Source organism: Eutrema salsugineum, unplaced genomic scaffold, assembly GCF_000478725.1.
Source record: "Eutrema salsugineum unplaced genomic scaffold, Eutsalg1_0 scaffold_10, whole genome shotgun sequence".
Taxonomy (NCBI): Eukaryota; Viridiplantae; Streptophyta; class Magnoliopsida; order Brassicales; family Brassicaceae; genus Eutrema; species Eutrema salsugineum.
The window spans coordinates 4221526-4237055 of NW_006256908.1; the positions used below are offsets into that span (position 1 = coordinate 4221526).

General features: G+C 28.8%; 2 protein-coding genes across 3 annotated transcripts; one reads left to right on the forward strand and one right to left on the reverse strand.

Moving 5' to 3' along the window:
• Nucleotides 1–1709: 1709 nt before the first annotated feature.
• Nucleotides 1710–3888, reverse strand: LOC18027494 (late embryogenesis abundant protein At5g17165). Its single transcript, XM_006409852.2, has 2 exons — nucleotides 3727–3888; nucleotides 1710–2117 (listed from the first exon to the last, which is right to left on the reverse strand). Exons 1-2 carry the CDS (start codon nucleotides 3831–3833, stop codon nucleotides 1844–1846), a joined length of 381 nt encoding a protein of 126 aa, XP_006409915.1. The 5' UTR covers nucleotides 3834–3888; the 3' UTR covers nucleotides 1710–1843.
• Nucleotides 3889–12116: 8228 nt separating this feature from the next.
• Nucleotides 12117–14491, forward strand: LOC18027495 (dof zinc finger protein DOF2.2). 2 transcript variants are annotated; one of them, XM_024148493.1, is made up of 2 exons: nucleotides 12117–12313; nucleotides 12712–14491. In XM_024148493.1, exons 1-2 carry the CDS (start codon nucleotides 12260–12262, stop codon nucleotides 13681–13683), a joined length of 1026 nt encoding a protein of 341 aa, XP_024004261.1. In that variant the 5' UTR covers nucleotides 12117–12259; the 3' UTR covers nucleotides 13684–14491. The 2 variants fall into 2 exon arrangements, with proteins under 2 accessions (XP_024004261.1, XP_006409916.1); XM_006409853.2 differs by lacking the exon at nucleotides 12117–12313 and adding an exon at nucleotides 12395–12520.
• Nucleotides 14492–15530: the final 1039 nt, after the last annotated feature.

Sequence of the window (15530 nt, forward strand, 5' to 3'; positions counted from 1 at the left end):
CAAGGGACCGACGGCCCTGTTGACTAACGGAGAATTAATCAATGCATGAATTAGCCAAACAAATTGAAGTACAAACATGAAAATTCAAAATTTTAAAAGTTGAGGTATGTGTAGACACAGCTCAAAAGTACAGGTAGCAAATGGTACCAATTCGACCAGTGAGGCACGAATAAGCCGCTTTCCCAGTGCATATCTAATTAAGTTATCATTCTATTAAAAAAAGTCATCTCTCTTTTATGTTAGATATAGTTCTTAGGATTTGAATTAATGAAGCTCAGATTAACCTTTAAATGTTTTAGATTAACTACTAAAAGCAATGAAGAATAATATTTTTACCTTTGTTTTATCTTTGATGTGAAATGAACTACAAATGACGTTTTTTCTTGTTTTTGCATATTTCGTCATCTAATTATATTGAAAATTGTTAATAGTTGTCCAAATTGAGATGAAAATTTGACAAGACACTCTTGAAAATATCAAAATTAAGTGATCGCGATGAAGCAATCGCCTGGTTCTACGACATTCTTAAAAATTTCATTGCCTTTTAAAAATAAAAGAAGTGCTAAAATTACATACCGTAAAAGCAGATTTCTTGATTAGGATAATAAGTTTACTGGATAAGTTGGTTACTTCGATTCAAATGCAAAAAAAAAGAAAAGAAAAGAAAGTGTAATATATGAAACACATTACATTGAAACAACATCGCTTCAATTAGGGATTTCTTTTGTTTTGGCTAACACTGCCACTTTGCATCGTTCCACTTCATCTTCTTCTAAACACCAAAACAATCTCTTCATTTTAAAATAATTTATCTAAATTAATCCCTAATTATATCATATTGGTTTCTACGCTTCAAATTCATAATAAAACATAAAATAAGAATAATTTGGATAAAATTATTTTAAACATTTTTAAGTTAACAACTTCTAATTTCTAATACATGAGATTTAAATAACTTAAAAAATTGTCATAACGGTACATTTAATTTTATCAAAGTCTAGGATGACAATTGGCTTCACATTGGGCTTGGTCTGGCCAGCAAGGAAAGTCACTTTTGCTCATACAACACCAACAATCTCTTTTCAACCCAGCGGAACATGAGTTATGAGAACACAGCGATAATACGATTTTGCTTGGTTTCTCTATTTCTCCAACATCCACCCTCGCTCCTTCACAGTTAAAAACAACACATCAACCAAATATTAACAACGAGAAAAACAAAGAGACATAAATAAATGAGAAAACACGAATACATACATTGATGTAAAGCAAAGAGGGAGAGCATGATGAGCATGCAGATGAGAGTTGTTTGTGATTTCATGGTTTTTGTTCTGTCTTAAACACCCTTGCGGTGTGCTTCTCTTGTTTCAAAAGAGTACGTGGTTTTATATTCTTGTTATTATGTATAGAAAGTCTAACATGTAAATGAAAATCAAAAATGTATATTTTGTCATTAAATCATTTTAATATGTTGAAGATATGATTGATATGGAATATGTAATATCTGGTAAGTTGTGATTAATATTGATAAAATAGCCTTTGATCTTTAGCCGTTAGAGAAATTGTGGAAATATTATCTTTCCTTTCTGTTTCGTTTATATATAAAGGAGAATGTAATGTATTGCTGATGCTATATAGAAAAGTGAATTCATTATTTTTATACAAGTAATTTTAACAATAAATAAAATAATTTTGGAAAAAACATAAACAGGAAAACAAGCGTTACATTCATTGAAACATCATAACACCAGACGTTCTATTCGTTATTGGAACTTAATAACAGTTTTACTTCAAACTTATTACAACATTCAGAAACACACACATAAAGAAAGAACTTTGCTTGCTATGAATAAGTCTTGTCCAAATCCTCGAGGCTCGTTGCACGGAACCATGCTTTCACATCCATCACTGAGTCCTGATCTTGGCTGCGATTCTTGTCGTTTGTGTCGGTGATGGAGGAGGAGGAGGATGGTCCAAAGACACCAGTTTGAGGATGAGGAGACCAATATTTGTTAGAATCTGACTTTATCAGTTCATCAGGCACTTTACTCGATTGCAATTCTTCCTCTACGTTCTTACTATACGTCCATGTGTGACCATTCCTGTTGGCAATGCCTCTAGAGGAGAAATCATTTGTTTATTTAGCGATAGTATTGATTTTTTCATATACAAATATATTTTTAGTTTTTACTAAGGCAACGCAAGGAAAAAAAGTCCGGACACTTTCCAAGACTGAAGGATTAGTTTGATTACGAACATGTATCACGTAAGGAATGGAAGATTGGTTTTGTACCTTTGGTATTATCCAATTGGATATGCCATATCCGACTACAATAAAACCTCTGTAAATTAATAATGTTGGGACTATGATAATTTATTAATTTATCGTGATATTAATTTATCTATAAATTAATAATTATTAATTTATAGAGAAAATTTGTTTTCCGCATATAATTTTCTAAAAAAATTCTTTGTAATAATGTTATATTTTAAAATTTTAACAAATCTCATGATATAAATTATGATTAAGAATCATAACTATCACAATAAAATAGTTTTTAACACCATATTGGATTTGTCTATGTAAAAATATACATGTTTATAAGTTTAAAATTTATAAAAAACCATGGCTACTATCAGTATTACTGATGATAAAATTGAAGATAACACTACAATACATTTAAAAACACTTAAAGATAAGAAAATCAATTATCACATCAAAAAATCATCATAAATGTTGAATGTATATAGTAAAAGAGCAATAAAAGCTACTGATATAATAATTAGAGAGATGAGAATCAATGAGATTTCAACTTTAAATAAAAATAAACACATTAGTTATTTTTAAAAAATATTATATTTACATATATTTGCATAAATTTATATTATTATTAATTTATGTTTTTGTTGGGACCATAAATTTACATAAGGATTTCAAAAAAAATTATTATCTTATTATCTTATCGAATTTGATGGATTTTTACATTGGCCCGATTTGGGACCAACAAAATTTATTAATTTATAGTGATTATTAATTTATCGAATATTAATTTATAGAGGTTTTACTGTATAGTGTCTATTTAAGAAATACACATATCTTTCTTTTCCTTTGTTTTTGTGTGGCAAATACCCTCTTTCCTTTTCGGTTTCTTATAAAACAATTTGAATTTTGATGAAAAAAATATGTACCAATGTAATCTGCAAATGGTGTTTAAGATATGACATTTGGATTAAAAATCTCCAAAAACAAACCTACCTTTTTGTCAAACAAAAAAGGGGACTCTAATAAATAAAAAGGAATCATATAAAGTTTTATTTATTTATTTTACTTTTGTGAATATTTTTTTAAAACCAGAGATGATTCGAGCTTTTATCATTCTGTTAATCTTCTAAGGTGAATGTAATTCACAGAATTTTCTAATGGATGTAAAGCATGACACTATTTTGACTAACCAAATAGAAATAGCTAAGTAATTTTGCGCTCCATAAGAAATTGATCCATGATCTGAACTTACGTAGTAACTCATCAACAAATGAAAACTACTAACACATATTACTATTTGGTTTTGTGATTGTTTTTATAAACACTTATTTTTGCTTTAATTTGGATCTAAGCCAAACTATTACGAAATTTACACCATATTAATATATATATATTTTTAACAGTTTTCTCCCTTAAATATCATCTATAAGTGAAAAAAATTATCGAAAGCGAAGAATAGATACCGAAAAGCAAAGAGACCAGATGCGACAATGTGTGAGAGAGTGCGTGAACGAAAGCTGTTAACTATGTGCTTCTCAGTCACTTGAACGCTCTTCAATTTGGCTGCCATTCAATATTCAACTCTAAAGTATTATGTTTGGATGAGTACTATTAATGGTGATCTTAAATACTTGTGACTTGTGTGTGTGTTTTTATAATATAGTGTGGAAGAAAAAGAAATGGTAGGAAACAAAAGAGCAAACCATCCAATTCGTGTGTGCCCCGTTACTTTCATAAAATTCTCAGTTAGTCAAATCACCTTTTTAGCATCAAAAATAATATTAGTCAATCTAACACCAATTGAACATCACCGTTTACTTTTCCTTTGATACCGTTAACTAGACGAATGTGTGTATTTGGTATTTGAGTAAATAAAAAATACATGTAATCATTATTTTGTTAACACTGATCTATTATTTTATTAAAAATTATGAGAACTAACATGTAATTATTATTTTATAACATTGTTATTTAAAAAAAAAAATCCCATACATGATTCAAGTACCAGAAGGTCCAAAATCACACCAAATATTTAACAATGTTTTCCTTGCGCATTACGTGACAGAAAATATTCCCCTATGAAGTAGTAAACGTGTGTATATCAGAATATAGATAATTCATTATTATTTCCACACATTACGTAATTTAGTCTATTTCGCTTCATTTTTTTTTTTTACAGCTATTTCGCTTCATCTTTTTTTTTTTTGACAGCTATTTCGCTTCAGCTACACAGCTTACATATAATTTTTATTTGTCCACAATGTTAATTTTTTTGTGCAACTTTCCACAGTATTGTTTGTTATAAAATTTTAACTAAAAATTAATGTTTATTCATTTCAATTTTAACTTTTAATCGGTTTAACCAGATTTTCATTGTTGAGCCAACGTTTTGTCGGATAGAAAAGACCTTTGGACCACATCAAGCCCAAACGTAACCTAGTTAAAAATTTATTTGACAAAGTACATAAGGCCGGCGGTGGATCGAGAGAGGAACCGAGTAAAGAAGATAAAAACCGAAGTAAATTTGAAAGGTGCTGCTGATCGGTTCGCCTTTCATAAAAATAAAAGAAACAAACAATAATCTTTAGTAAAAGAATTTATAACTTAAATCACAATGTGGACAGTGAAATTTAATATTTAAGTTGTGTAGATGAAGCTAAATACAATAAATTACGTATTGTTCTGCATTGTGTGTAGAAATAATAATTAATTTCTATATTCACAAACGTTTGATACTTCATGGTGGAATACTTTAGGGTGAATTAGCCTTATAGCTATTTACATGTCTAATATAAAAGAATATAGTTATATAGAAGTTGAATTTTATAGAATAATCATTTCGATGATGTTATGAGGACGGCTTTGTCCTTCATTCACCAATGACATTGAGTATGAAAAAAATAATGTACCTCCATTCTGTTCGTTATATATAGAACACATTAAACAAGATATTATAGAGTAAAATTACATTCATCATAGCTATATAGATTTACCTTTATGTTTTCATTTCAAATTCAAAACAACGAAGCACAAGATTTAAACATACCTTTTGATTGAATCAATTTTACATCTAATTCAAAAATAATTACATTCACCATATTCCAACTTTAATAATATAGTGTAAGTGTAAACCATAATCATAAATAAAAATGCAAAACCCTACTCATTAACAATAAACTCTAAATTTAAAAGCAAAACCCAAACTCCTATATCAAAACACAAAACCCAAAATCTTGTATCATAACAGAAATTATGTTATAAAGCCAACAAAAATTCTAAACCCAAAAATAATATACATGTTTTTTTGTTAAAAGTACATAAAATGGAATTCTAAAATATTCTATAGAGAGAACGATATTTAAAATTAAAAAAAAAACGAATGACACAGGCTTACTTTTATTCATTTATCTATAATAAAAAAATTTTATATGTATTTTTGATTTTAAACTGAGATATATGCGATGTTAGCATATACATGCTTTAAAATTAAAAACAAAACAATATTCGTATATTAGATAAGTGCATCAAAGTAAGGATGTGTCATTATATTCATCATAACAATATATAGAACAAAAAATGCAAATCTTTAAATTTGGAACAAAAAATAACAAATTAAACTTAAGTTTACGAAACAAAGCATTGTATCATACATTAATAAGGATTTAAAATTATTTCATAAAATTATAAGGTGTGTTATAGAATGGTATACGATTTAGTTAAAATAGTTTTATGAGGTAGTTTTTTTAGTCGAACAATATATAAGGTACGTAGTCTATGCATAAAATTTATAAACTTTTAAGCCATTGTATTGAAGTGATATTTTGATAACAACTTTCATTAGTGGTATTTTGAAAAACGTATTCCGTAAAAGTAATGTTTCTCAAAAGATTTCAAACCAGAATGACATAATTATTCACCATTTTCGATCTGATGGATTGGTACTTACGTACGTTATTTAAAGAAATGGAAGTTTGAAAAAAGAAAATAATATCTGCTGTACTTATATAGTTATATTAAAAGTACATCGCTGATTTTTCGTTACAGGAAAAATAAAATAAATTTAAGATGCATGAAAATCACCCGTCGTTTATTCATCGTAAATTACTAGTGAAGGAAAGAGAGAGATATATTCTTGCTAACTACTAATTGCAGTGAAATTTTTATTCCATCTCGAATAATCATAAATTTTTGGAACCAAAAAATCCCATCTCGAATGCTTTGTGAATGCATGGCAAATGGGTAAAGCTTTTTCTAAAAAATATATAATTGTGAAGAAAAAGCTGCATGCTCCCTTTCAATTAGTTGACATCGAATCTGATTCTCACACCACCACCCTTCTTACTTTTATTTCTTGTCATTATCAGTCTCTTCAGCGTTTTATATGTAGTTTAATAAAAAACAATTAACTAATGTTATGACTAGAATTTGAATTAGAAACTTCATAACTTTTAGTCTTAGTTTTGCAGGCAAAATAAAATTTAATGGCTAAGTTAGCTTAAATTGCTATTGTCAATAAGAATTGTTTTATATTAAATGCGTAGGATAGGATAACTGAATGAGCGAAGTGTTAGATTATATTAAATGCATAGGATAGTATGCAAGTCTGAGTTAAAGTTGCTACAAGATCAATGATTTAGTGCATACTATTACTAGGGTTTTTTCTTATTTTATATATAATTATCGCCACGTTAGCATGGGAAAAATTGACACATGTCCCATTTTTAATAAAATAAATAATTAATAAAATTTAAAGTAATTAAATTAAAAACATAAATAAATATTAATATATACATGTATATATATTAGAATAAATTTAAAACTACTTTTAATATATAAAAACTTATAAATAATGTATAATACAAAACTTTTAAATGCATTATTCTATTTTCTTTTTTTCAAGTAATTTAAATTTTATTTTTAAACTAAAAATATAATTAAATTTTAATTCAAGTGAAAAAAATATTGTGACCGTATAAGTTAAGAAGTTTAAAATAAAATTATATAAAATTACAACTAATAAAATTATAAAACACAAAGAATGTTTAATAAATGAATAAAAATTATTTAAAAATAATAGTAAAAAGATGGAATCACTACAAAAAAAGGCATTTACATCACTTATTTTCTATATTTGTATTAGTTATATATGATGCAAAAAAAATTAGATCACTTAAATAAATGATTCTGAAAGTGATGATGCAAATAATTTGCATCAATTATAAAAAAATTTACATCAATTTTAATAATCAATGTTAATATGTATCAATTATAAGAAATGATGTTACATTTACATCAATTAATATAATTGATGCTAATATTTGCTTCGGTTATAGTAACTGATGTCATTGTATATATCATTTCTTAATGACTGATGCTAACATTTATTCGGTTATAGTAACTGATGTCAATGTATATATCATTTCTCAATAATTGATGCTAACATTTATATCATTTATAAACAACTGATGTTATTTTTATATCATTTGTACTTAATTGATTTTAATATTAGTATCAGTTTTCAAAAATGATTGCAATACTTGTATCACATAAAATAATTGACGCACATGCATTTTTGTAGTTTGCATCGTTTTGTAGAATAATGACAAAAATGTAATTACATGGTTAATCAACACAAAAATGTCATACATGGTTTAAAAAAAAATAAAAAATGGAATCAGTCAAAAATATTTAACCAAAAAAATAAAAATGTATATTCCTCTCTGATATTTAAGGTATATTTTTAAGTGAACTATTACGTTTTCATACAAAAAATAAAATAATAGATTTTAGTTTCTGATTATCTTAAGAAAAAATAGACTATTTGACATAACTGGTGTAGAAAAAATTATAAATAATATATTATCAAGAAAAACCCGAAGAAAATATAAAAATTTTAAACGTAAAAACATTGATAGTAAACATAAAATTTAATACAAATTCTTAAAATATATTATTTAAAATATAAATTAAAACAAAATCTGCACATATGCGCAGATTCTCTCTTAGTATTTAATAAAATCGGTGTGGAATTTGTGGGCTTAAGGCCAGTTTGTTCAATTGACCCAATTAAATGTATATCGATGTGCCGATATTTGTGGTAATGCGATTACGGGTTAGAACTTAGAAGCGATCTATCAAGTCAAATAATTCATATGTCACGTATTTCCATGTGATTATCAGGAGTCTTCGTTTTATAGTTGATAGTTAATTTTTTTTTGTTGTTGTGTGTCTGATCAACTAAATCCTGCCACTAGCTAGTCTGTATCTCAATTCTCATGTTATAAGAGATATTTTTTTTTTCTATATGAATCTCATGTTGACGTATCTTGTTGGCTTTAGGTTTTAGTTTCTAAGTATAAACAAGCGTTCGATCATTTGATTAAATATTGGCTAGAGGAACCGAGACTGAATAGTCTGAATTGATGGTTTGTTCATATGCAGAATCATGATATGATTTGGTTGATGCAAGTATATTAATGTTAAATATATTATATTTATGTATTTCAGTAATATGATGGAAGTTAATATTTATATTGAGCAAAAAAAGTTTATAGATTTTAATAAATGAACAATTAGGCTTATACATTATTCAATAATTAGACTTATGAGAAATTGGTAAATAGATATGGTGCTCGCTTAAGTATTTTGCCATTGTCATCTCCTTTTTGGTAACAACAAACATTGGAACAAATAACTGGCGACTCTCATTCAACCATCAAGAAAAATGAGAATTCACCTCGCTCTAACAGCCTAGATTAACACTAATCTCTTAACACTAATCTCTTTCTTAAATGGGCAAGTGCCAAGAGATTGCGGCACATAAGAGCATAGTGATAAGAGATTGTTATGGATAGGTAAAAAATTATTAGTGTGGGATACATACATCAACATTTTAAAATTAAGTCGTTGGCGTATGTTACCATTTAGCTGAGACCAATCTCTGTTAATATAACTAAAGGATACATAGGAAAAAAAAGGAAAATTTTATTTCTCTATGTGGTTTCACTAATCCAAATAAAAACATCATCTTTTAAACTTTGGTCTTCTATTGAATGGTTATATACTCATGCAAATTATGAGTGGTGCAAGTTATAACCATATTTGTTTGATATAAAAATATATAACCACATTTGAGGTCTATAAAAAGTAAAAATGAAAATTTATGTGGGCAGCTAATGATTGATAAATAATGACAAATCTTCACAATTAAAATGGAAAGCGATATGTGATATGGAACGTAGTCATATTGAATTTGTAATCGAGACTTCCACTATTGCCCTAGAGAATGTTTGGACGAGAAAAAAATCTCCTAAAGCAACAAATTAGTTAACGTTCATAATTGAAGCATTGACTTAGGACAAAACAAAATTAGAAAATGAAATTCTCATAGTTACGCTAGCTAAATCATCGTTAAGCAAAAAAAAAACCAGATACTTCCGGATAAAAAATTTCATGTAGAAGTACTTTGTTTTTTCAAAAAAGAAAAGAGTGTTTTATAAATATTGGATGGATTAATCAAATTAATTAAAAATTTAAGAGAGAGAGAGAGAGAGATGGGAAAAACAAAATGAAGAAGGATAAGAGCATATAAGAGATGAGTGGGCATATGAAAAGCCAAAAAGGTTTGCTGATGACATGCATCAACGTTAAGATTATTTGTTTGTAGGGTAATAATGTAACATATACGCCATTTTTGGTAGTCTCTTTCTGAAAAAGATGTTTAGCATTTATATACCAAACGACTGATTATTAGAGATGAGAGGTAATCGATAGCCGAGAAAAAGAAAAAGAGAGGATAAAATGTAGAGACAAATTGCAAGATCTCTCTTTTTGTATAAAATGAAAGTAAAAGTTGAGGCATAAAATAGAAGTTGTAAATGACAGGTTTTATCTTTTTGAATGCTTCGTTTCCCTTTCTTTCGTCTTTTGATACAGAAGAAAGTTAATATCCATACGAAGATTCAGTCATTCCTTTTACAAAAAATTGTTTGTATATTGAAATATAAAGGAAACGAGATTAATATTATAGCTTGGATATTAACTTTACTTAAAAAATGTTTAGGCATTTATAAATTTTAGTTTTCAGAATTGTTTTGGCCTGTGCGGCCAAATCTAATGAAGATATAATTTTATGAATGAACTGTATCAAAGAAAATAATTATTTTTACTTGGATAATAGAAGACTGCTATGTTTTTTTTTTGTCGGCGACTGCTATGTTTATTTATATACAAGTGCATTATTTGCAATAAACAATAAACTAAAAATGATAATTGTGACACTTACCAGAAATTGATAGTTTAGCAAGGGTCTATCATTGTCGTTTTATTGGCCTAGACTAGAATACGAGGTGTTCATGCAATGTAAATCAAAACCCATAAAACTAGCTTAGAAAAATTATCAGAGGATCAGTCTGAAAATCTGGTCATACAAATGGTGAATTATTTTTTGTTTCAATAATGGTTGATGAATTACATTTTTTAAACAAAAACAAAGTTTTTTTGTAAACTAAATTAATGTGACTGTTATTACTATTTTTTTTATTATGGTCGAGTTACAGGCTTCATATTCCCTTTTTAATTACTTAAACATAGACAGATATGCTTTTGTAGAAAAATAAAAAATAAGGATAAATTTGCTTTTTGTAAAACCATGGTTCATTTTTGCGATTTCTAAATAAAATCTAAAAATAAGAGAACAGAGCCGATTATTCATATTTATATAATCTTTCTTCATTGCATTAGAGATAAGTTCCCACCAAAAGTTCCAAACAGAAAAAGCTGGTTTTTTGCTTTACATATGGGGCTAGTCATCAAAATTTATTTTTTTTTTGTAAAAAGGGCTATTAAATTTTAATTACTGGCAAACATATAATATATATATATGTATATATAAGCCACAAATTACGCTCTTTCACATGTACATGTACACATATACATTAAAATATCATGGGTCCTCGATTAGAAATTCATAAATAGAACAGAGAAAGGCTTTTATCACTAACCCACTAGTTCACTAAAAATCCACATTTTTTCATCTTTTTCAAATGGTATAGTTTTTAGCTGGCATAAGATGTTCACTTCTCTTTACCATCTGAGAATTTCGAAATAACAAAAATATTTTGGCTCGAAATTGCTGAACCAAACCGTGAGACAAAATAATTGGATTTCTACATATGACATCCCGAACTAGAAAACACTAGACTATATATTCAATTATTGGAAAGACCAAATATATGATTTGCAAAGTGAAAAAGTGAATTATAAACTATTGGATTTTACAGCTTCATCCCAAATTCCTATTACCACTAAATAGATTTATCTTGAATTTCCCAAACTTTTTTACTTAGTGATAAGACAGAACCGAAATACTTAGTATTTTAGTTATACACACTTAAAGTCCTACAAAGTAAGGTCTTTTTGGTTGTCTCTAGAACTTCTTTGATTATTTATTCCAACTTATAGACCCCTCTTTTCTCTTCATACTACGACGTTGTAAATCATATGAGTTATATATATATATATATATCTAGTTATATATATATGTATATATATATATATATACATATCTAGTTATTATTTACAGAGGGAGCCTTATAGGCGAAGAAAAACGTCCCCCCACTCAAACCCTAAAAAGGGAATCACAACAAAATAATATACATATTATATATACAACAAATTATGCATATAGAAATAATGCATGAGAGTGTGAATTATATAAAAAAGCAATAAAGCATAAGAACATGACCCATGTTTTAAAAAGCATTATGTTCTCGCTTTATCTTTGTGCTCCTTCTCTATCATCCTCTTCTCTCGAAACTTCTATCTTTTCTCTTTCCCTTTTGGTTCTGTGCTCTCCTCACAATCTCTCTTTAGCCTTTGGTTCCCTTCTTTCGTTTTTATTTTGATTCTCCCACCATTTGTGTTCTTTTGAGTTTTAAAGATCCATCAAACTTTATTAAAGAAAGAAGAACAAAGAGATAAAAGGGAATACGAACAATGGTTTTCTCATCCGTCTCAAGCTTTTTAGATCCACCAATCAATTGGCCACAGGTTCTTTGATCTTCCATTACTAATCTCCTTTCTTTACTTTCTTTCTTTCTTTTTGTGTGGTTTCTCAGCTCTTTTAAATTCAATCCATTGATTGTTTTGATTCTTATATTAATAATTTTGATTCATTTTTGTAAAAGATATTCCTATTCTCATCTTCCTCATCTTTAGTCTCTTCCTTTTTTTCCCAATGTTCCAAGACATATCATGGTATTTTATTTACTTTATAATCTCACCTATATATATATATATATATATATAAACCAAATACATATTGTAGTTTCTTGTACAAAAACAAAATTAATAGTAATCAAACAAAGATTAAATCTGATGTTTCTGGTTCTTTTTTCTTGTATTGTGTGATTGAATTCATTTTTGTGTGTTTTAATTGCACTTTGCAGTCTGCGAATTCGAATAATCATCCTAATCATCCTCATCATCTTCAGCGACAAGAAAGTGGGAATTTAGTTAGTGGCCACCAAGTACTCTCTAACCACTTCCCACAAAACCCTAACCCTAACCACCATGTTAACACCACATCCGCCGCCACCGTTGATCCGGCCAATATCAATGGATCAGTGGCTGAGAGAGCGAGGCTAGCTAAGAACTCTCAGCCACCTGAGGGAGTCCTAAAATGCCCTCGATGTGACTCAGCCAACACCAAGTTCTGTTACTTCAACAACTACAACCTCACGCAACCACGTCACTTCTGCAAGGCTTGCCGTCGCTACTGGACACGTGGTGGCGCCTTGAGAAACGTCCCTGTCGGTGGTGGCTGCCGGAGGAACAAGAAGGGTAAAACCGGAAATTCAAAGTCTTCCTCCTCTCAGAACAAGCAGTCAACGTCTATGGTTAACGCTCCAAGCCCTACAACTACTAGTAATGTCCAGCTACAAACAAATAGCCAATTCCCGTTTTTGCCCACTCTACAGAACCTCACTCAGCTCGGTGGTATCGGTTTAAACTTAGCTGCCATTAATGGAAATAATGGTGGAAATGGTAACTTCTTGAATGAGTTAGGGCTTTTTCATGGAGCTAACACTACAGGTCCGGTCATGGCTAACAACAACAATGAGAACAACATAATGACTTCTCTTGGATCAGCGAGCCACTTTGCTATGTTCGATCGAACCATGGGGTTATATTCTCTCCCAAATGAGGGCTATATGGGAAACAATATGGGATTATCTTCTTCCTCAGCTTCTAGGGTTACTCAAACTGCTCCAGTGAAAATGGAAGAAACTCATTTGGGTAATATTATAAGCCGTCCGGTTTCGGGTTTGACATCTTTGGGCAATCAATCCAATCAATATTGGACCGGTTTGGGTCTCCCTGGTTCTTCTTCCAACGATCATCAGCAGCACCTAATGTGAATTTTTTTCTTAGCCGTTGGATCATTGATAGACATCGTCAATGCATGGAGAAACTAAAAGGTATATTAGAATGGGTTTGTTATACAACTTATGGTCATTAATTGGATACATATAGATTCAGGTGTGACAAAGAAGTAATCGTATTGTGTGATTATGAACTTGTTAGATGTGTGAGTGTCTGTCTATCGAATTTGTGGTTTTATTTGTTCAGTTCGTATTCTTCAAATCTCATAAAAATAATAACTAACACATTTCTATATTATATTTTATTGGCTTTTTTTCTGCTGAACGATGAATTTTTGTGGTTATGGGTTTGGTTTCCAAGTCTTGAGTACGTGAGAACCAATCAGCATTATTACTAAGATTTTTATCATTCATTACTTTTATTTTTTACAAAGTTAATATTATAAATAATTTTATGGGACCAATAGGATAATCTATAAAGTAAAAGGATGTTACAGACTGACGAATTTAATCATACAATTCCGTGTCTTCTATAGATAGCAAAGTTTTTAAATTACCATTTACCAAAAAGCTTATGTTTCTCACATTTTTAGGAGCTTTTCCCTTTTTTCTTTGTCAGACTTCTTAATAAAGATCTGTGCATATGTAGATGCATGTACGTACCACGTTTTTATCTATTACTTTTCAGTATAAATATTCCGTACATCCATGAAAATCCTTTACTTTTTTGGTTCATAGATTAAACAACCTTTTCTTTTAAATTTGAATAATGTAAATCTTGGATTTTATACAAGATTTGTTTTGTAAAATCAGCTCCATACTGTCACAACAATTTGGCGACAACTTAACTTTAAATTCTACTGTACATCAGTTTTAATATGCTCCTTTCTATATAACAAAGTTAAGTTTTCACGTCAGAAACTTAATACCTTAATTATACTTTATATGATAATAGTTCTTTTTCGCATTATTAATATTTATTAGAATTATATAATTAATTTTTTTTTCAGCTAAAAACTTAAACATTAAGAGTTTTATCTTTCTCACATATTAAAAAACTTGTGACTAAGCCAGTAATGGAATCTCAAAGCCATTACATGATGGAATGAAAACATGTAATGTTGGATACAAAAGGAAGGCAAAACATCCTCAACGGTCTTGGTACAAGACAACAATAGTTTTAATATTGAAAGGGAGTTTTGACCTCTTTTTATTTTCCTCATAAATGGCCTTTTGATATTTGTAATGTAAAATGCTAAAACTACAGTTTATTTCGGTATACATCTAATAATTCTGTTACAAATTTAGTGATGATCAAATTACGTGTTAGTATATGTCATTACGTGGTAGCACACAAGACCACAACCAATAATTCTATGTAATATTTAGAAACTTTCGATGAGTTTTGTATTTGATTTATTCTGTAAGAAACTATATTTTCTGTAAATAGAACCCGAAATTTGTTGTAAAGCCTTTAAACCCTTGACCATTAATCTAAGGGACTTACGACATTTTTTAATCAAAGGTAGACGACGAATTCAGAAATTTGGTTTGGTGGCAAGTCCCTCATCGATTACGCAGCATCCAGGACGAATTTTATAATACTGCTCAAAACAAAAACCATAAATACTAGCTAGCATTTAAATAATCATAAATCTAATAAAATGAGACAAATGCTCTCAAGGATAAGTAAACTATCTTATTATTTATATGAACCACAAAAGCTATAAAAACTCTGAACATTAAAATTATAAATAAAAATACGAACAAATATTTGATAAATTATCTAAATTCCAGGCTGCATCATATATTGCATCAAATTTCCCAGCTTTTGTAATGATTTTGAAACAGCAGGAAACAGTGTGTAATAAGAACAGAAGTTG